Source organism: Rhinatrema bivittatum, unplaced genomic scaffold (genome assembly GCF_901001135.1).
Source record: "Rhinatrema bivittatum unplaced genomic scaffold, aRhiBiv1.1, whole genome shotgun sequence".
NCBI classification, from domain to species: domain Eukaryota; kingdom Metazoa; phylum Chordata; class Amphibia; order Gymnophiona; family Rhinatrematidae; genus Rhinatrema; species Rhinatrema bivittatum.
Window position 1 is genome coordinate 160,629 of NW_021820754.1, and position 22,231 is coordinate 182,859.

The 22,231-nt window shown below is 50.8% G+C and overlaps 1 protein-coding gene across 1 annotated transcript in view; it reads right to left on the bottom strand.

The window, feature by feature from the left end:
* The window catches only part of LOC115082083 (ATP-dependent DNA helicase DDX11-like), a 59,904-nt gene that overhangs the window by 11,753 nt on the left and 25,920 nt on the right, over positions 1 to 22,231 (bottom strand). The window contains exons 4-5 of the mRNA XM_029586349.1: positions 16,667 to 16,742; positions 16,304 to 16,458 (exon numbers count right to left, since the gene is read on the bottom strand). Of these exons, the coding sequence (XP_029442209.1) occupies positions 16,304 to 16,458; positions 16,667 to 16,742 (231 nt within the window). The remainder of the gene's footprint in view (positions 1 to 16,303; positions 16,459 to 16,666; positions 16,743 to 22,231) is intronic.

Here is a 22,231-nt window from a genome sequence, read left to right on the forward strand (position 1 = left end):
CTGAGGGGCCCATCTACTGTGAGATGAATCAGATCTGTGAACCACGGACAACGTGGTCACTCCGGTGCCATAAGTCTACCCAACCCAGATGTTTCTCGATGCATCTCAACATGCGACCTATTAATGGCCAAAGAGGAAACACATGGACTGATAAAACAGCAAGGAAGGCTATCTAACAAAGCCATGGAGGCATGCGACAATACAGAATTAGAAGCCAAATGTCCGATCTGGATTCTTTATTAGACAGAGACAAATATCTTTAGGAAAGCCCTTTATTAGAGAGAGACAAATATCTTTAGGAAAGCCCGACTCAGGCCGAGTTTCGCCCTCTTACAAGGGGGCTGCTTCAGGGGCTCAGCTGTATCATTTTAGAATTTCTTAAAGGTAGATTTTAAAAAAGGGCGCCCTCGCGTACTTTTGTAGGCGCATCAGGCACAAACAAAAGTACGCTGGATTTTAGTAGATACGCGCGTAGCCGCTAAAATCCTGGATCGGCACGCGCAAGGCTACCGATTTCGTGTAGCCGGCGCGCGCCAAGCCACGCAGCCTACCTCCGTTCCCTCTGAGGCCGCTCCGAAATCGGAGCGGCCTCGGAGGGAATTCGCTATCGCCCTCCCCTCACCTACCCCTCCCTTCCTCTACCTAACCCACCCCCCCCTGGCCCTGTCTAAACCCCCCCCCCCCACCTTTGTTGGGGGATTTACGCCTCCCGGAGGGAGAAGTAAATCCCCGCGCGCCAGCGGGCCGCTGGTGCGCCTAGATGCAACCCAGGGGCGGTTCCGGAGGGCACGGCCACACCCCCGGTCCGCCCCTGGCCGAAACCATGCCCCCGGGCCCGCCCCAAAACGCTGCGTCCCGCCCCGAAAACGCCGCGCCGTTCGGCCCCGCCCCCGACACGCCCCCCTCAGAAAACCCCGGGACTTACGCGAGTCCCGGGGCTCTGCGCGCGCCGGCAGGCCTATGTAAAATAGGCGCACCGGCGCGCAAGGCCCTGCTCGCGTAAATCCGGGTGGATTTACGCGAGTAGGGCTCTTAAAATCCGCCCCCTTAGTGTCCGGGTTGCAAATAATAATTGTGCATCAAATGGTCTCTGGCAGATAGTGTTATCCTGTACCGCAGTGCTATTTGAAAAAAACAACGCTCTCCAATAGATTTGGTGCGCTGAAGAATTTTTAAACTCGTGACAGCAACAGTCTCTGTCTCTCTCCGATTGTGTAAAAAGCAGCCCCCTTGTAAGAGGGCGAAACTCAGCCTGAGTCGGGCTTTCCTAAAGATATGTCTCTGTCTAATAAAGGGCTTTCCTAAACATATTTGTCTCTGTCTGTAGGACTTCCTGGTGGAGGGCTTTCAAGACTCCACCAGGACCTGGGAGACACAGTCCAAGAGCTCCAAAGCCTGGAGGACTACACGCTCAACATCCAAGCCATGAGGGCCAGCGCCCAGAGGTTTGGATAGCGCAGAGTGCTCTGATTCTGTGAGATGAGATTGGGCGCCTTCCCCAGCAGGATGGGTGCCTGCACCGACAGGTCCTGCAGAAGCGGAAACCAGACTTGTTGGGGCCAAGAAAGTGCCACGAGTATCATGGAGCCCCTGTCCTGCTGAAGCTTCAGCAGAGTCCTCAAGAGGAGTGGCAGAGAGGGGTACGCGTACAGCAGGTCCCTCCCCAGTGGAGGGAGAAGGCATCGCAGGCCAGATGGCCGCCCCCCCCCCCCCACCAGGGAGCAGAACATACTCACCTTGTGGTTGTGTGGGGAGGCAAAGAGATAGACATCCGGTATATCCATTGGCGAAATAGCTCGGCCGTTACCTCCAGGTTGAGGGAACACTCGTGTGGCTGGATGGAGTGGCTTAAGCGGTCCACTAGCACGTTGAGATGGCCCAGCAGGTAGGTCGCTCGCAGAGACATTCCCCTGTGAAAGGGCCCAGGTCCACACTTGAACCGTCTCGTGGCAGAGAAGGAATGAACCTGTGCCACCCTGCTTGTCGATATACATCATCACAACTTGGTTGTCTGTCTGAATTAGAATGTCCTTGGACAACAACTGGTCTCTGAATGCCCACAAAGCATACCGAATTGCTCGAAGTTCCAGGACATTTATCTGAGAGCGGGCTTTGGAAGTAGTCCAGATACCTTCCGTGTGGATACCATTCACATGGGCTCCCTAGCCTTGAGGGTAAGCATCAGTGGTGAGAATCACCTGAGGCGGAGAGGGTTGGAAGGAAAGTCCTTTTTCCAGGTTGGAAAGATCTTACCACCAGGATAGAGACACTATTAGAGGGTCCGAAATTGCGACAGGAGCCTCTAGATCCTGGGAAGCCTGTCACCACTGGGACTATAGGGTCCACTAGGCTCTCCTCATGCAGAAGTGAGCCAGAGGGATCACATGGACGGAGGCTGCCATGTGGGCCAGGAGGTGGAGAAGAAGGCGGGCTGAGACCCTCTGGCTGTTCCGGACAAGAGTAGCCAGCGAGGCAAGGGTGATCGCCCGATCTCTGGGTAAAAAAGCTTTCGCCTGCGCCATGTCCAGCCTGGTACCTATGAAGTCCAGCTGAGGAGATGGGCAGAGATGAGACTTGGGGAAGTTTATAACAAATCCCACAGTCTGCAGTGTCTGCACCAACAGGGTCAGAACATGCAAGGCTCCGGAGCAGGAGTCGCTCTTGACCAACCAGTCATCCAGGTAGGGGAACACGTGCACCGAGCGACACGTGAGGTAGGCAGCCACCATCACTAGGCATTTGGTAAAACATGGGGGGGCCGATGCAAGCCCGAAGGGCAGCACTTTGTACTGGTAATATGCTTTCCCCACCACAGAGCGGAGATACTTCCGGTGGCTAGGGACAATTGCAATGTGTGCATAAGCCTCTGAGATTGCAGGAGGAAAACCAATCTCCTCCTCTGAGGAGAAGGTTCAGCGTGCTCAGAGAGACCACCTTCAACTTTTCTCTTACGAGAAACTTGTTCAATGTCTGGAGGTCAAGAATGGGGTGCAAGCCCCCATTCCTCTTAGGAATGAGGAAATACCTCACATAGAATCCTCGGCTCTGCTGATGGTGAGGAACCGGTTCCACTGCGCCTGCTACAAGGAGGGTGGAAAGTTCAGTCTGAAAAATGACCAGTTGGGCGGATCCCATGATGATCATGGGGGAGAGGTCTCTGGGAGAAGGCTGAAATGTAGACTGATGGATGATAGAGAAGACCCAGCAGTCCGGCATGATCTCTTTCCAGCGATGGGCGAAGCTCATGAGCCTGCCTCCGACTGGGGGATCTGATGTCTGGAGTATAGTCAACTGACTTCTGCTCCCTCACCGCCAGTCAAAAGCCCATGGCCGGGGCCGGCTAGGGTCTAGGTGCTTGCTGTTGGCAAGGATGACCCTGGAACCGGTGCAAGGTGCATGAGCCTGGGAGGCTGGAGGATATTTCCTCTGCCGGTAAAAGGGCTTCTAGGAACCCAGCCTGGAGGATTTCTTGGCCGAGGGACAGGCCTTCAGAGGCGCTAGCGGACAGCTGTTGAAGGGTATCATGATGGTCCTTCAATTGTGCACTGCATCCCAGACCTTATCCCTAAAGAGGTTGTCAACTAGGCAGGGGAAATCGGCTAGCCTATCTTGGACCTCTGGCTGGAGGTCAGAGCCATGCCATTCTCCTGGCACAGATGCCCACCGCTGCTACGCAGGCCGCTATCTCGAAAATATCGTAGGTGGAATGCACCTCATGCTTTCCTACTTCAAAACCCAGTAGGGCAATGGCCGAGAGGACCCCCTGCTGTTGTTGGGGCAGGCCCTCTGCGAAGTCCTGGATCCATTTCAGAGACTGCGGTTATATTGGATCACATAAAGCTGGTAGGTGGCTATGCGGGCCACCAGCACGGCGCCTTGTAAGACTTTCCTGCCCAGGGCATCAAGCTCCCTATGCTCATGTCCAGGAGGGGCAGAGGTATGGGTGCGGGAGCGTCAGACCTTTTTCAAGGTGGACTCCACAACCACTGACAGGTGGGGGAGATGCCGCTTCTCAAACCCCATGGCCTGCTGCACCAAGTAGGTGGTGTCGGCCTTTCTATTGACAGGGGAGATAGAAATAGGGTGCTCCCCCATGTGTAGGAGGAGGTCCTTGAAAATATCGTGGATAGGAACCACCACGATGTCCATGGGAGCATTGCCGAACTGGAGTACTTCCAGCATCTTATGTCACGTATCCTCCTCCCTAACAGGGCGATACAGTACAGAGCGCACTGTTAACCCGCATTTGGACGCGCGTTTTTGACGCGCTATTACCCCTTACTGAATAAGATGCTGGAAGTACTGGACGCGCGTTTTCGACGTGCTAGCTTTACCCCTTATTCAGTAAGGGGTAATAGCGCGTCAAACGCCCGTCCAACCCCCCCCCCCCCCCCGAGACTAATAGCGCCCGCAACAGGTAATAGTGCGTCAAACGCGCGTCCAACACCCCCCCCCCCCCCGAGACTAATAGCGCCCGCAACAAGCAAATGCATGTTGATGGCCCTATTAGTCATTTCCGAGCGATACAGTAAGTAAAATGTGTAGCCAAGCCACACATTTTACTTTAAGAAATTAGCGCCTACCCAACAGTAGGCGTTAATTTCTGCCGGCGCCAGGGAAGTGCACAGAAAAGCAGTAAAAACTGCTTTTCTGTGCACCCTCCGACTTAATATCATGGCGATATTAAGTCGGAGGTCCCAAAAGTTAAAAAAAAAGTTAAAAATTACAAAAAAAAAATAAATTTCAAATCAGCTCGCGGGTTGAAAACCGGATGCTCAATTTTGCCGGCGTCCGGTTTCCAAACCTGTGGCTGTCAGCAGGCTCGAGAACCAATGCCGGCAAAATTGAACGTCGGCTGTCAAACCCGCTGACAGCCGCCGCCCCTGTCCAAAAAGAGGCGCTAGGGATGCGCTAGTGTCCCTAGCGCCTCTTTTTACCGCAGGCCCTAATTTAAATATTTTGTTTTACTGTATCGCGCGCACAGGACACTGGCCTGTGCGCATGCCGAAAGAGCGGGCGCTTGCCCACTCTCCCGCAAACTTTATTATATCGGCCTGTAAGCAACTGAAAGGGAATGGCTTATGCCACGGCCCTGACAAACTTCGCAAAGGACAAGTCCTCAGGGGCCGACCGGCACTGTTCCTCTGGTAGAGAGGGCTCCGAGAGGGGGTCATCCGAATAATACGAGGTCAACTCCATGGAGACATCACCCCAAGGGTCATAAGGTCTTTTCTCCTCACGGGGACCATCGTGCTGTGGGCGAGGTCCGTGAGGGGCATCAGCCCTAGACTCTGAAGGCTTCGGAGGCCTCAAGGGCACCGCAGGAATCAACGGATATTTCGGATAATAGAAAGACTAGAGGGTACTCCATGAAGTTAGCATGTGGCAGATTTAAAAATAATCGGAGAAAGTTCTTTTTTACTCAACGCACAATTAGACTCTGGAATTTGTTGCCAGAGGATGTGGTTAGTGCAGTTAGTAGAACTGTGTTTAAAAAAGGATTGGATAAGTTCTTGGAGGAGAAGTCCATTACCTGCTATTAAGTTCACCTAGAGAATAGCCACTGCCATTAGCAACGGTAACATAGAATAGACTTAGTTTTGGGGTACTTGCCAGGTTCTTATGGCCTGGATTGGCCACTGTTGGAAACAGGATGCTGGGCTTGATGGACCCTTGGTCTGACCCAGTATGGCATATTCTTATGTTCTTATGGCATCGAGGGGATTGGAGGTCGCAGGAGGCCGGAAGGATCCGCAAGGGCTTGGGGAACTGTGGTCTGAGAAACACGGTACCAGCCATATATTCCTCCTCGGAGGACCTGAGAATCGTGGACGGCATCGGTGGCCGCTGGGGAACTGAAGGTCCCTCAGGCACAGGCTGCATCGGAAGGGCACCCAGAAAGACGTCCAGACACTCCAGCAAGGGTGCTAGCATCGAGGGCGGAGGCTTGGGCAACGATATGGGGGCCAGTGGCACCGGCAGCTCAACGCTCTGGAGTGCCTTAAGCACCGTGGCATGCATCCTGCGGTCCACCTCCTCCTGAAAGTCTGGAGTGGCTAGGACTGATGGAGGGAGATGAGGTATCACGGGCTCTTCCTTGGGTCTCTGAGATGGCACGGTGCCCAGCACCGATGTTGGTGGGGAACGCCTAGGACTACTAGGAGCATCTGAGGATGGGGCCTTTGATGGCCGGTGTCGTTTCTGTGGTGGCTTGGTAACCGCCAATGCCACCTGGGCACCGGAGGCATGCATCGACGGTGACCGGTGGCAATGCTTGTGGGTCCTCCTTCAGTGTTCGGTCTGGTCTTTCCCTGGCGCAGAGGAAGTAGAAGATCCCGATGTCCAGGAGAGCGGTGAGGTACTGGTGAGAGAGGAAAAGCCAGGGGAAGCACATCAGATCTTTTGGCGTCGATGGTACCGATGCAGGAGTAGAAGGAGCAGACTTCGGGGCCCTGAAAAGTTTCTCAATCTTATCAAGGCATGCCCCACGTCCTTTGGGCGTCATCTGATCATACAAGACAGCATCCAAGGATGTCGTGCGAGGCCCCCAGGCAGAGGATGCAAACCTCATGCGGATCCGTGCTAGACATGGTCTGCGGGCACTGGGAGCACAGACGAAAACCAGTCGACGCCATGAAAAATACCCAGCATGAGGTCGTTGACCAGCGGTAATCACAGGGTGAGAGTTGGAAATCGACCGCAAAATTGGAAAAAAGGCAACAGAAAACCTACCATACTGAGGAGGCACCAACCGCAAAAGGGGACCCGCTGAGGAAAACAGCAGAAACTTATTCAAGAAAAAACAAGAAAAATGGAGAACTCCATGACCGTGAGGCATCTGCACTGCAGAAAAGAAGACTGAAGGGGACCTCGCATGGAGGTGTGGATAGTAGCAGGCTGGGCATGTTCGTTTGCTAACAAACTGAGTTAGCAAGGATTGGACTGCCTCTGGTCTAAGCTGCTCTGCCACTTGCTAGCTGCTGCAGGACGCTCTCTCTCTGCCCTTCGGGGTAATTCATCACTAACCTGGGTACCGATGCTCTCTTTCAGGTACTTATCTGGGATATGGGGTACTCGCTCCTCGAGGGCCTGCTCTCCCTACTCTGGTGCCTACTACTGAACTACTTCTGCCTGCCAGGATCTTCATCAATACAGCTATCTACTTCAGTGAGTACTAACCCTGTCAGTCTGTCTCACCTTCAGTGCTCGGAGTCTTCATTTGGGACATTCCTCTGCTTCCCTGTGCTGCCTACCATCTACTCGAGTGTGGGACTGGTCTCCTCTGCTGAGGACCCCTGGATTACTTCTACTGGGTTACCTCATTGCTGTCCGCTCCCCGGGCGGACAGCAAGCTGTATAATAAATACAAATTCTCTGTGTCTGTGTGTATAGAGTCTAGCCTAGTACTGCAGTTCCTCACAGGGCTCCTCCCTGTGGGAGTGGCCATCACCACAGTACCCAAGAATCCACTCCAACACCTCAAAACCATAACAGGCTTGGCCACGATCAAGCCCAGCCTCAGTTCCAGTCAAAGGATTTATTTATTTATTTATTTAAAGCTGACAAAAAAATTTTTATGAATACAAAGGCTGCAATATTTCCCTACCAGCTGGCGATCTGGGGATAAGGATTCCGTGGGGATGAGGGAACCAGGTCTCCTGCCTTTCAATATCCCAGGAAGATGCAGGGAGAGCCAGCCAGGGATTACCAACCCCTCGGTCACCCAGCTCCACCTGAGGGATGGCCCACAAAGGTACCTAACACCTCAGGGAGCACTAATTCCTTTCTCTCTTGCTTCTTCTTAAAGTCTCCAATTTCTGTTTTTTTGTTTGGTTTTTTTTTTCTTCTGCTCTCTCTCAGACTGTAATTTTGCACCTCTCCCATCTGCTGGAGTCAGAGAAATACTGAGGGACTGCAGGTGGCACTCTCAGTTATGCAGCAGTGCCTCAAAAGTTTATTCTCTACCTCCATCTGCTGGTAGGGATGCAAAACCCACTTCTCCGTCCTGATCTGGAATACGAACCGCAACAGGCTTCAGCTATGGCTTCCACCTTCCTTTTTTTTTTTAAGGATCTTTCCTTTCACTTGAACCCAGCGAAGAGGTAAATTCTGGAGTAGCTTTCCGAACAGACATCTGCATGCACTCCATAAATTAGGCAACCACGGCAGTCCAAACCAAGAGAGGAACTTCAGGGCAATGGGAATCACATCCCCCCCCCCCTTAGAATTTTGATCAGGATCTGTCTGCTGACTTAAATGGCACAGGGCCTTAGAGAAAGTGAAGTTCCTTTATCTGAACCCACAAACTGAGTCAGTGCCATATCTGCCCACATATATCCAGCCTGTGGAGCTCACATGAAAGCTTTGCGCAGAGGTTTTTTATTTATTTATTTATTTTACATGGAGCGAGGGAAACAATGCAGCTATAATAACCCAGGGACAGGCGTATGTTCCCAACAACGTAAGCGAGGAAACAAACCTGTTCCTGTAAGGTAAACAGCCATATCAAGAGCTTTCACATCAACTGCTGCTTTCTCCCTATGGCTAAATGCAGAACGTTCCAGTTCCTCTTTTAGCATCCGCATGGCTGCTTTCCTGCAAGGGGAAGCAGAGACTGAAGCAAGATGGTGAACCACCCTGGAGCCAGTAATCATAGTCCTGTGCTTTCCCGCTCTCCTAGAGGCTTAGTAGTAGTGCTGACCTAACTGATTCCTGGAAGAAAAAACAGGAGTAGACTCAATCTGAACTCCTGCGCCATTGACAAAGCCTGCTGAAGGCACTTGAAAACCCATTAGAAATCATGGAAGAATCATCCAGGGCAAAGAATTTGTTGACCCTTTTTTCTCTCCTGTTGCTGCACTGAAAACATGCTCCATGGAAGTGAGGGAAGGAGGTGCCTCTCCCTCAATACCAAAATGGCTGCTGTATTACATACAGTTCTCAGCCTTTCAAGCAGAAGATCCCTGAATGGACTCGACTACAACCACCCCCTGAAACGCTAGATCCATTGTCCCCTTGAAATCCTAGCTGCTCTGCATAGGTTCTGCAAGACTTGATGCTTACAGTGAAAGGCTTTTTAATTTTACAATAATAAGAACATGCCATACTGGGTCAGAACAAGGGTCTATCAAGCCCAGCATCCTGTCTCCAACAGTGGCCAATCCAGGCCATAAGAACCTGGCAAGTATCCAAAAACTAAGTCTATTCCATGCTACTGTTGCTAGTAATAGCAGTGGCTATTTTCTAAGTCAATAGCAGATAATGGACTTCTCCTCCAAGAACTTATCCAATCCTTTTTCAAACCCAGCTACACTAACTGCACTAACCACATCCCCTGGCAACAATTTCCAGAGTTTAATTGTGCGTTGAGTGAAAAAGAACTTTCTCTGATTAGTTTTAAATGTGCCACATGCTAACTTCATTGAGTACCCCCTACCGAAAGAGTAAATAACCGATTCACATTTACCCGTCCTAGACCTCTCATGATTTTAAACACTTCTAACATATCCTCCCTCAGCCGTCTCGTCTCCAAGCTGAACAGTCCTAACCTCTTTAGTCTCACTCACAGGGGAGTTGTTCCATCCCTTTTATCATTTTGGTCGCCAAGCACAAGATGGTTCTCAGTGGAGATAGGTGCAAAGTCTAATATTTGTCCCCCAAAACAACTCCATAGCAGCTCAGATCCAGCCACCAGCAGTACTTAAGTTTTTTTTTAGTGCCTGTACAAACAAAGTCTCAGCCCTGTTCCATTGTGATAGAGAGGGGAGTTCAGCAAGGAGAAATTACTACTTACCTGATAATTTCATTGTCCTTAGTGTAGACAGCTGGACTCAGGACCAGTGGGTTATACACTTCTGCCAGCAGATGGAGACAGATAAAGCTGACGTCACAGTATATAATATTCCTGCAGTGACATCAGTTCGCCAGTATTCTCTTCAAAAGCACCTGTGAATAGACTAGCAAAAAATTTGATTAAAAACAGTCAATCATTACTCAACCAACAGGAAACACTGAATTCAGGTAATGTACCTCAAACTAGGGACTGGATGAACACTTATCAGTAATACCCTGGAACACATAGCCTCACAGGAGGACCAGTAGACCAATCATTCAGCAGCAAAGGGCGGGAAGCTGAGTCCATCTGTCTACACTAAAGAAAACAAAAATATCAGGTACGTAGTAATTTCTCCTTTCCTAGAATATAGACAGACTCAGGACCAGTGGGATGTACCCAAGCTACTCCCACCTAGGGTGGGAGGCTGCCTGCAGTCCAGTCAACACCATACATGCAAAGGCCGCGTCCTCCCGGGCCTACACATCCAGACGATAATCTCTGGAAAAATTGCGTAAGGCGGACCATGTAGCAGCTCAGCAAATGTCAATGGGAGACAATCTAATCTCCATCCATGACATTGCCTGAGCCCTAACCTGAGTAGACAACGGCTTTTCAGCCTCCATATATGCAGCTGTGATTATCTCCTTAATCCAGCGTGCTATTGTAGCTTGCGAAACTGGTTTGCCCTGCTTCCTTTCACTATGAAAGACAAACAGGCAATCCACCTTTCAAAAAGGTTTAGAAATCTCTAGATACCACACAACATGTCTCTTGACATTCGAAGGACACAATAGGAGATACTCTTCCACATCTTTCCCCTTATCCAGTGATGGCAAGGACATGGACTGATTCAAGTGAAAATCCGAGACCACTTTAGGCAAGAAAGAGGGAACAGTAGGCAGCTGAATCACTCCTGGAGTCACCCAAAGGAACGGCTCCCAGCAAGACAAGGCCTGCAGCTCAGAAATTTGGTGTGCAGAACATATCGCCACCAAAAACACTGTCTTCATGGTCAATGGCCGCAAGGAAAGGCTATGCAGTGGTCGAAACATAATACCCGCCAAGAAATTCAACACCAGGTCAAGGTCCACAAGGGAACCGGTAACTGTAAGGGAGGATGAACATGATTCACTCCCTTCAAGAAATGAGCCACATCAGGATGAAATGATAACGATTCACCATTAACTAGGCCTCTGAAACAAGCAAGAGCCGTAACCTGTACTTTCAAAGAATTAAGGGCCAACCCCTTATTTAATCCATCCAGCAAAAATTCCAAAATGAGCGGGATCTTCACTGAATGAGGAAGAAAACCTCGATCCTCACACCAAGACTCAAACACTCGCCAAACCCACACATAGTTTAAGGAAGTGGAGAACTTCCCAGTACGGAGCAAGGTGGCAATCACCTCACATTAAATAGCAAGCCCTTTCAAGGGCCATACCTTAAGACAAAATCAAGTTAGATGTTCGTGAAGGACAGGTCCCTGCTGCAACAGATTCTTGTGCAGTGGAAGACAAAGGGGGGACTCTACCACGAGTCTCCGCAGATCCACATACCATGGTCTTCTGGGCCAATCCAGTGCCACCAGGAGCACCATCTCCCTGTGGCCTTCGATCCTGCAAATTATTCTGCTCAACAGGGGCCACATGGAAAGACATACAGCAGCTTGTCTTCCAACCAGACTTGTACGAGAGCATTGAGACCCAAGGACTTTGGATCTCTCCTGTGACTGAAGAATCGAAAAACCTTCGCACTGCAAGAAGTTGCCAGCAGGTCTAGGATCTGAAGACCTCATCAGGTGAAACTCATCCAACACCCATTCTACCGGGTCCAGACTCTCCCGGCTGATAAAAGTCTGCTCTTACGTTGTCTTTTTCTGCAAGGAGAGAGGCCGAGATCGCCTGAATATGCCCTTCTGCCCATTCCATAAGATGGTCTATTTCCAGCAACACTTGCTGGCTCTTGTTCCTCCCTGCCAATTGATTAATCCACTGTCTTTGTGTTGTCCAACATTACTCGGACCACTTGACCCTGCAGTCTGTCGCTGAACTGCAAGCACGACAACTGGACCGCCCGGGCTTCCAGGCAATCGATGTTCCAGACAGACTCTTCTGTGTTCCAGCGCCCTTGTGCCGTTAGTTCTTGACACTCCACTTCCCAGCCCTGGTGACTCATATCTGTCATGAGTATCAACCAGTACAGCGAAGTCAGGAAAACTCTTTCAGATAAATCTTCTAAACCACCACTGCAGGTGAGAGATTTCCATCAGCAAGTGGAGCCATACCAAACAGTCCTATGACTGTGGGTTCCAACAAGAGAGCAGGGAGCGCTGAAGGGGGTGCATATGTAGCCCTTGCCCATGATGCCACTTCTAGGGTTGCTGCCATCAAACCATATAGAGATCACCAAAAGATGCACTTGCGACACCAACTTCTGAATCCAAGCTTCTGGCAGGAAAACTTTGCCCTGCCTCATGTCAAAACAAACACCCAGGTACTCCAACGACTGAGAAGGCTGAAGACTGCTCTTGGCTATGTTTACTACCCAACCAAGCTCCTGCAACAAGGTGGTCACCTTGCAGGTCACCAAGCAGCTCTCTTCCAGAGACTTGGCTCGAATCAGTCAGTCATCCCATCCTTTCCCAACTCTGCTGCCATCTCCACCATAAACTTGAAAAAAGTTCTGGGAGCAGTGGCTAGACTAAAAGGCATTGCTCGAAACTGATAATGGCGCCCCCAGCACCGCGAAACACAGAAAACTGTGCTCTAACTGGATGGGAATATGAAGGTAGGCCTCGGCCAGATTCAGGGAGGTCAGATATTCCCCCTGACTGCACAGCCATTATCACCGAGCGCAAGGTTTCCATATGAAATTGAATCACCCAGAAATGACTGTTGACTCCTTTGAGATCCAGAAAGGGATGAAAGGAGCCCTCCTTCTTGGGCACAACAAAATAAATGGAATATCGCCCCATACTTTCCTGAGATGGAGGCACTGGGACCACAGCCCTCAGACTGAGGAGCATTGACAGGGTAGACTCCGTTGCATGCCTTTTCTGCAGGGAGAGGCAAGAAAACATCATGAACACATCTCGAGGAACATTGCAAAATTCCAACGCTTATCCTTCTCCGGGATAAGGACCCACTGATCCGATGTGATTTTTCCCACCTCTGATTAAAGAGAGAGAAATGTCCCCCTATCTCTTGTCTCTGGGGATGGGTCAGCAAGCCTTCATTGTGAGGCTTGGGAGGATCCGTCCGTTCCCCCCCCCCGAGCCTCTCTTGTCTGGGACGAAAAGACTCAGACCTGCCAAAAGGCCAAGTCCTCTGAAAGGTCGACCCCCCTGTAGTGATGAAACCATTTGGAACCTCAAAAATGACCCCTCATACCACAGAGGCGCTGCAGCTGCTTCTTATCCTCCGGCAAATCAAGGAACCACTTTCTGGCCAGTTTCTCCAACTCGCTCCTGAACAAGAATTAACCTTTAAATTGCAACTTAGTAAGATTAGCTATGGAGGTCATGTCAACAAACCAATTACGCAGCCATAATTGACGATTGGCTGCTATTACGAAAGCTACTCCCCTAGCCAAGATATAGACCAAATCGCAGCCCACATCTACTAAAAAGACGATGGCAGGTTCCATAACTGCTCTAGAATTCACCCCAGAATCCTCAATCTCCTAAGAGAAAAGCCAACAAGAGGAAGCCAACAGGGCACAACAGGAAGCTATCTGCAATGCCATCGCCACTGCTTCAAATGTTTGCTTGAAAATGGCCTCAATTTCCTATCATGCACATCCTTCAAGGCCGCTCCTCCCTCCACTGGAATAGTCATCCACTTAGAGACAGTACAGACCAGTGCATTCACCTTTCGAAAACACAAAGTTCTCTCATCACTGGGTCCAGGGCATACAGGCTTTGACCCCCTTTGAAATTCGCATCTGGAGCGTCCCATTCAAGATCAATCAATTCTTGAATGTCTTCTATAAAAGGGAAAAAAACAAGAGGCTTTAGGCAAGGAACCTAAAATGGGATTCTTCTTTGGCTCAGACATGCAATCTGCCCCAGCATCTGCTTCCAGCATCTTCAAGGTCTGGAAAATCAGGGCCGGCAGTTCCTATGAAAGAACTGCAACATGGTCCGATACTGTTCCAGTCCCAGAAGAATTTCCCCATCCTCCAGGGAGTTAGGATCATCCTCATCATCAGTGCCATCCAGGTTCCTGTCTGGAATATCTGCAGATAACCAAGGCATGGTTCGGCACTTAAACATAGGACTGGAAGAGGGAAGGGCCACAGGCTGAGAATTGGACTTGACTGGATTGGCCGAAGCTGAGGACTGCGCCTGAAAGGATTGCAATCCATGAAAAAAATCTATCCAAGAAAAGGCAGAAGGATCGAGACCAAAACCAGAATACACTGAAGCGGAGCTCGCTGAGTTGCCATCTCCTGCGGAGGAACCAGTCAGGGGAGTTCCAAGGTCTGGCCTACCTCCAGACAAGTCCTTAACCAGAATCAGGCTTAGCAAAATCAGAGGAAGATAATCCCCCCTGAGTCTTTAAGCAGCGTTGACACGTTAGAGAGCTCTTCAGGCTGAGATGCCCGAAAATGACAGGCAACACCAAGAGAAAGGAGCTTAGGTTTCTTGTTCACCAGCACCATTAGTACAGCAGTCGACTGAGAATGTGCGTCCAGCTGGCTCGCACTGTAAAAATTTCAAATGTACACATTTTATGTACATAAAAATTAGGCATCCCAGATTAAGCGCTGCAAAAACAAATGCACAAACAGTACGCCAAAATCTGGATGCACCATCGCTATGCCGAAAAATGTGCGCACAGGAAGTGCGCCCAAAATTGAGCGCACAAGATATACGAGGAGCCAGACGCAGTGTGCACACTGATGTTCTTGTAGAGGGCAGTCGAACACGCACTGAAGCACGTGAAAATGGTGCCACGGCATACCACACTGCACGCAGGAAAAAGCCTACCTAGCTCACCAGGGCTGCTCAACCCGCCAGGCTGCCCAGTTCCCTTAACCCCCATGGGAGCGGGAATGAACGTCAGAATGGCGTGGTAAGCACAAAGCACGGAGGAAGTCCTACAAAATCCCTCTACATTGTTTCCCACTTTTCTTTTTTGTAATTTACCTGAGCTCAGCCCTTCCCGGCTGAGTACAGAGACAGTTTTCGGCTGCAGGGGGGAGAGGGCATCTGCTGTCACCGCCGTGCTTGGCTTCCTGCATCCGCTGCCTTTAAGCTGTACAATCAGCTAAGTCCTTGCCGGCAAAACCAGCTATCGAAGCAAGGCACACCGCTGAGGGACCAAGGAAATCACCTCAGGAATTCTCAGCTGGGGGAGGGACCAACTGGTCTCACTGCAGGAAAGCAGGGCTTTTAGTTTTTTTGGGGTTTTTTTTTTTAATCTCCTTCTCAAATCTGAAGCAATCTCCATAGGGAGATGCACATCACTATCTGCTGGAGACAGAAAATATTGGCAGGCTGATGTTGCTGCAGGAGTATATTTACTGTGACTTCAGCTTGCTCAGTCTCCATCTGCTGGCAGAAGTACATAACTCACTAGTCCTCAGTCCATCTGTCTACATGCTAGAAAATAGCAGTTTCCAATGAGCCATAGAAGCAGCAGCAGTAGCAGCAAGGTACTGAGGATGGGGGGAAACAGATCCTGATTTTGCTCAATGGGTAGTGGGCAACACAGTTTTTAACTGCAGGAGCTCTTGAAAAAAGCCAAAAAGCCTCAGGATCATGCTCAACCAAGTGAGAGAATGGTAGGGTTTCACCTCAGGAGCACCCCCTACCACCACCCAAGCAATCTCCACTTTGTCTATCCAGACTACAGTCCACAGCACAAAATGCACATCCACCATCTGTTGGAGACAAAATACTGGCAAAATGGTGTGAGCATGGAGGTAGATAAGGAGTGACATCAGAGAACCTTGTTGATCTCTCTCTCCATTTGCCGGTTGGCATGCATGTCTGACTGGATGAAGAGGAAACTGCATTTACAGCATCTCAAAGCCCCTTCCACATAGCAATAGACAGCATATCCATGGAGCCACCAGACCCGCTTACATTCAATATTTCTAAGGTAAGACTACTCCTTTATGAACTGGTTCTCCCAGTGCAGCTGCTTTCCCCTTTGGTTATGAGTATGATTTGAAATAATGTTCATAGCTCCTGACTGAATAGCTGAGATAAGCACTGTTTTTATGCTGGTTAGCCAGCTAAGGAGCAGTTGCTGCACCTGTCTCAGACTCCCATGGTGACTGCAAGACCAGCTGTGCAAGAGGATGAACATGAGGCATGGAAATATTAGAGACAGAAAAGGCAGAGAACACACAGGAGACTGTACTTTTCCCCTATTTATTGCAAAATAATCAGTATACTTTTCTGGAAGAATGTGAAAATTAATTTAAACATCTGGCCCACCACAAAGAACAGCCATTTACCTTTCGTACTGCTGCAAAAGCTGGCCCAAAGGTTGGTTTGATTTGGGTGCTGGTTTTAATCCAGTGGGGTAACTTGTTTAAAATGGTGGGGCGGGAGTATCTGTGATCTACAAGCACAATACTAGCATAGTCATTTTGATGGCGGATTGCTCTCCCTGCAAAAAAAAAACAAAAAACAAGCATAACATACTCAAAACCACCTTCAGTCTGAGGTATCAGTGCTAAGAAAGGAGTTAGCCTAGACACTGTCAAAAAACATTCATTAATTATTAAAAGCTTGCAAGATTCAGGACTGTATTTAATTTCGCCCTGCACAGAACCATTCAGTTTTTTTTCTTTTCTAATCAGATAGTACATTGGTACCTATGGACTGATTCACAGCTTTCATGCACAGGTTCTCAATCAGCAGTCTTCCTGGGGACTGCCCATCAGCTTGGGGCTGTAAGACAAAGAAATAATAATTTTAAAAACCCACTGCTCTAAACCTCACAATTGCATACGATAGTGATATAAGTGCATCCACCCCTTTTCCATGTTTTGATAATCAATGGCACCCTAATGCCTCTAAATTTAGCCACCCTACAACTCCCCACCTGCAGTTAGAACATTTTGTTCATGAACTCACCTTTCCCAATTTATCAAGTCCAGGGTAAGGAGCAGTCTGTTATCCTAAAGGAAAATTAGTTTCTTACCTGATAATTTTCGTTCCTGTAGTACCAAGGATCAGTCCAGGACACCTGGGTTGTGACTCCGCACCAGCGGGTGGAGACAGAGCAAAACTTGTGGGCGGAGCCATATATAAGCCCCTGTGCCAGTCACAGCCCCTCAGTCATATGTAATGTCAAAGCAGCAATGTAACCAAGTAACAAACTGGCTAGAAAAATTCAAACTAACACCGAAAAACTCGAACTTGAACTGGGCTCCCCAACCGGGAGAGCTAAAAACAAGCGAACAGCAGAACTTAAGAAATTATGAGCGGACTCTCCGTTACTGTAGCGAAGCCCTGCGGGTGGGATCCTGGACTGATCCTTGGTACTACAGGAACGAAAATTATCAGGTAAGAAACTAATTTTCCTTTCCCTGTACGTACCAGGATCAGTCCAGGACACCTGGGATGTACCAGAGCAAACCTACCGAGGGTGGGAAGCAGAGAGTCCCGCTCGGAGTACCCTCTCTCCAAATCCCCCGGAATCGGTAGCCCGGACATCCAATCGGTAATGCCTGATAAAGGTATGCATCGACTTCCAGGTAGCCGCCCTGCAAATCTCCTGAGGCGATACCTGTGAAGCTTCTGCCCAGGACGCAGCCTGGGAACGAGTCGAATGAGCCCGAAGACCCACCGGAAGCGGCTTACCCTTTACCAAGTACGCTGAATCAATAGCCTGTTTAAGCCAACGCGCAATCGTTGTGCGGGACGCTGCGGCCCCTTTCTTTGGCCCTGAGAACAAAACGAACAGATGGTCGGTTACCCGGAACGGATTAGTAACCTCCAAATAATGAAGAAGAGACCTTCGCACGTCTAGCTTTCGCAGTTCTTTGAACTGGGGATCAGTGGACTCCCCGACCCTGAAGGCCGGTAACTCCACTGACTGACTGACGTGAAAAGACGACACCACTTTAGGAAGGAAGGAAGGAACCGTCCGCAAGGATACTCCGGAATCGGAAATCCGCAAGAACGGTTCCCTACAGGACAGCGCCTGCAATTCGGAAATACGCCGAGCCGAGGCAATTGCCACCAAAAACACCGTCTTCAAAGTAAGGTCCTTAATAGTTGTACGCTTCAATGGCTCAAAAGGAGCGGAGCTTAGAGCGGAAAGAACCCAGTTAAGGTTCCAAGACGGACAGGGGGGACGCAATGGAGGACGGAGGTGTTTAGCCCCTCGAAGAAAACGGGAAATATCAGGATGAAGAGCCAGGGAGGTTCCTCGGACCTTACCCCGCAAACAACCAAGAGCTGCCACCTGGACCCGTAACGAACTGCACACCAAACCTTTGGTCAGACCGGCTTGAAGAAACGTTAGAATATCTGAGACTGAAGCAGAAAAGGGATCCAACCCTCGCTGCACGCACCAATCCTCAAAAACCTTCCAGACCCGGACATAAGCGAGAAACGTAGACTGTTTCCTGGACCTCAGCAAAGTAGCTATCACCGCGTCTGAGTAACCTTTTTTCTTCAGACGATTCCTCTCAAAAGCCATGCCGCGAGACAGAAGTGATCCGCATCCTCCAAACAGACGGGGCCCTGACGTAGGAGCCCCGCGAACCCCTGGAGACGAATGGGTAACGACACTGACAGCTGGATGAGATCTGCGAACCACGGACGACGCGGCCATTCCGGTGCTACCATGATCACATGAAACGGGTGCAATTCTATGCGCCGAAGAATCTTGCCTATCATCGGCCACGGGGGAAACACGTAAAGGAGTACATCCGTCGGCCATGGAAGTACCAGAGCGTCGACGCCCTCTGCTCCCCGTTCTCGACGCCGACTGAAGAATCGTGGAGCCTTCGCGTTGTCCCATGTGGCCATCAGATCCATGTGGGGAACTCCCCATGTTCTGCAGATGAGCCGAAAAGCTTCGTCCGCCAACTCCCACTCTCCGGGATCGAGGTGATGACGACTTAGAAAATCCGCCTGTACATTGTCTACCCCGGCAATGTGAGAGGCTGCTATGTTGCTGAGATTTTGTTCTGACCAGGTCATCAAGAGCTGTGCCTCTGCAGCCACCTGTGGACTCCGCGTCCCTCCTTGTCGATTGATGTAGGCCACAGTGGTTGCATTGTCCGATAGTACTCGGACCGCCTTTCCGCTTAGTAACGGTAAAAAGGCTTGGAGAGCTAGACGGACCGCTCTGGTCTCTAGTCTGTTGATAGACCACTGGGTTTGAGAAGCTGTCCAAAGCCCCTGGACCGACCTTCCTAGGCAAACTGCTCCCCAGCCGGAGAGACTGGCATCCGTAGTCACTACCGTCCATTTGGGTACCAGCAGGGACACTCCACAGGAGAGATGCTTGGAGTCGAGCCACCAGTGGAGGCTGGATCTCGCTTGGCCCTCGAGTGGAAGAGGCAGGAAAAACTCCTCCGAGACCGGCCGCCATCGGGATAGTAAGGACGACTGCAACGGCCGCAGATGAGCGAACGCCCAGGGAACGAGAGCTATTGTTGAAGCCATCGAGCCCAGGACCGTCAGATAATCGCAAACTCGAGGACTGTGAAGAGAGAGCAATCGTCGCACCTGAGACTGTAGCTTGTCCCTGCGTTCCTGGGACAAGATCACTTTGCCGTTCCTTGTGTCGAAAAGAGCTCCGAGGTATTCTAGGGTCTGAGTCGGTACCAGTTGACTTTTGCTGAAATTGACCACCCAGCCTAGAGACTGTAACACCTGGAGGACTCTGGCCACTGCTTGCTGACACAGAGGCTTGGATTTTGCGCGAATCAACCAATCGTCCAGGTAAGGGTGAACCAGGAGACCTTCTCGGCGTAGTTGCGCCGCAACTACCACCATCACTTTTGTGAACGTGCGAGGAGCGGTTGCTAGACCAAACGGTAGCGCCCGGAACTGAAAATGCCGCCCCAGGATGCAAAACCTTAGGAATTTCTGGAACTCCGGCCGAATTCCCACGTGCAGGTACGCCTCCGTGAGGTCCAGAGAAGCCAAGAATTCGCCTGGCCTTACCGAAGCAATAACCGAACGAATCGTCTCCATCTTGAAGTGAGGAACGCGTAGACATCTGTTTACGCCTTTGAGGTCCAAGATCGGCCTTGACGTGCCGTCTTTCTTTGGGACTATGAAGTAAATGGAGTAACGGCCTTTGCCGCGCTGATGGATAGGGACCGGAACGATAGCTCCCAAGCTTTCCAAGCGCCGGATGGTGTCTAGCACTGCCACCTTTTTGGTCGGAGCTTTGCAAGGAGAGACTAGGAACTTGTCCGCTGGAATTCGAACAAAATCTAATGCGTAACCGTGTCTTATCACGTCGAGGACCCACTGGTCCGAAGTAACTCTGGCCCAATCCTCGAAAAACAACATTAACCGCGCCCCGACATTTGGGATCTCGTGCAGAGACTGAGGCGAGGATTGGACCGACCGCATTTCATTGCGGTCCCTTGTGAGCTCCCGCGGTCGAGGTTCCTCCCTGTTTGCCAAACCGCTTTCCTCGAAAGGATTGCTGCCACTGAGAGGCCCGGGAGGAAGAAGACCTGTACGAGGGACCCGAGGAACGAGAAGGACGTGATTTTCTGGAACCACGGAACCGTGACCTGGAGGAGAAGGAGGAGCGCGCTCTGAACTTATCCTCAGGCAGCCTAAACGCCCTGTTCTCTCCTAGGGAGATCATCAGGTCATCCAATTCTTTGCCGAATAGCAGCTTACCTTTGAATGGCAGTGCTCCAAGGTGAGCTTTAGAAGAGCCATCCGCTGCCCAGTTTCGTAACCACAAAAGGCGACGCGCCGAAACAGACGCTACCATGGATCTGGCAGAGGTCCGTAATAGATCATGTAAAGCATCTGCTCCATACGCTATTGCCGCCTCAAGACGATCAGCTTGAGACGCCTCTTCCGGGGAGAGATCAGCATTCGCCTGAAGAACTTGGGCCCAGCGCAGACTAGCCCGCATTGCGAAGTTAGTACAGATAGCGGCCCGTACTCCTAGAGCGGACACCTCAAAAATCTTCTTAAGCTGTACCTCCAGCTTCCTGTCTTGGATATCCTTGAGAGCCGTCGCTCCTGTAACCGGGATAGTAGACCGTTTTGTCACCGCCGAGACTGCTGAATCCACTTTCGGAAATTTGAGAAGGTCTAGCGCATCTTCAGGGAGTGGATACAGTTTATCCATGGCCTTACTGACCTTGAGACCCAGCTCCGGGGTATCCCATTCTTTAAACAAAATATCCGTGGACGAAAAATGAAAAGGAAAAGCCACTGCCGGTCCCGTGAGACCTAGCAAAACCGGATCCATGTTGGCCTCCTGACGGACCCCCACTGACGGAGCCTCAATTCCTAGCTCCTTAAGAATAGCCGGGATTAGAGGTATCAGTTCGTCTCTACGGAAGAGGCGGACCACTTTGGGATCATCTCCCTCAACTGCCTGAGTTCCTTTGCTCGCTCTAGGCTGGGAGGAGCCGTCCGCCGTTGTGTCCTCAGCCCCCATCAGGGGCTCTTCGGCAGGATCCGTGTCCGTCGAGGAGGAAAACTCCGATTCCGAGTCCTGTGGGACTCCCCGCAGGGATTGCTTCCCCCGCAGGGGCTGTCTGGCGGACCCCTCGACTTCTCCAGTCGTCCGCTTCTTTGAGGCATGCTTACTAAGTCCCCCCTCGGAGGCTCCTTTTCGCCTACGCCTACTGCGCTTACACTTAAGGACTTTGCGTAGAAGAAGCGCAAAATCTTCTGAAAAAGAAGCCGAGTCCGAGGAATCGAGTCCGGAACCCTCCCGAGACCGAGACCTCTCCGGAGCGACCCCCCCCACAAGACTTGACTGCGGAGAAAGCGGTGGAGGCATAGCAGAGTTCCCTGCCGGCTCCCGCCTGATTTCCTTGCCTGTGGCCAAAATGGCCGCCACTCCCGCGCTGAGCGGGAAAAGATCCTGCTGTTTGTCAGGCAGAGCACTGGCGCGCGGTGGCGAACGCGCGGCCCGAGAACGGACCCCCCGAGACGCCCCCGACGAGCCTTCATCGCCCGGGAGACAAGAAGCACAGAGGCCGTCCCTCGAAAGCCGCGCGCGCGCCGAGCCGCAGGCCCGGCAAGAAGAGCCGCGAGGCATGGCAGCAAAAAAATGCGGGAAATACAAGCGCTGACAGAAAAAAAATAGAAACTTTTTTTTTTTTTTACCAAAATAACGCCACGACTACCCCCCCGCGACCAGCACCTCCCCCCCGAAAAAACCGGAGCGGCAGCACTAAGTAGCAGAGAGCCGGCACAAACAAAGAAAA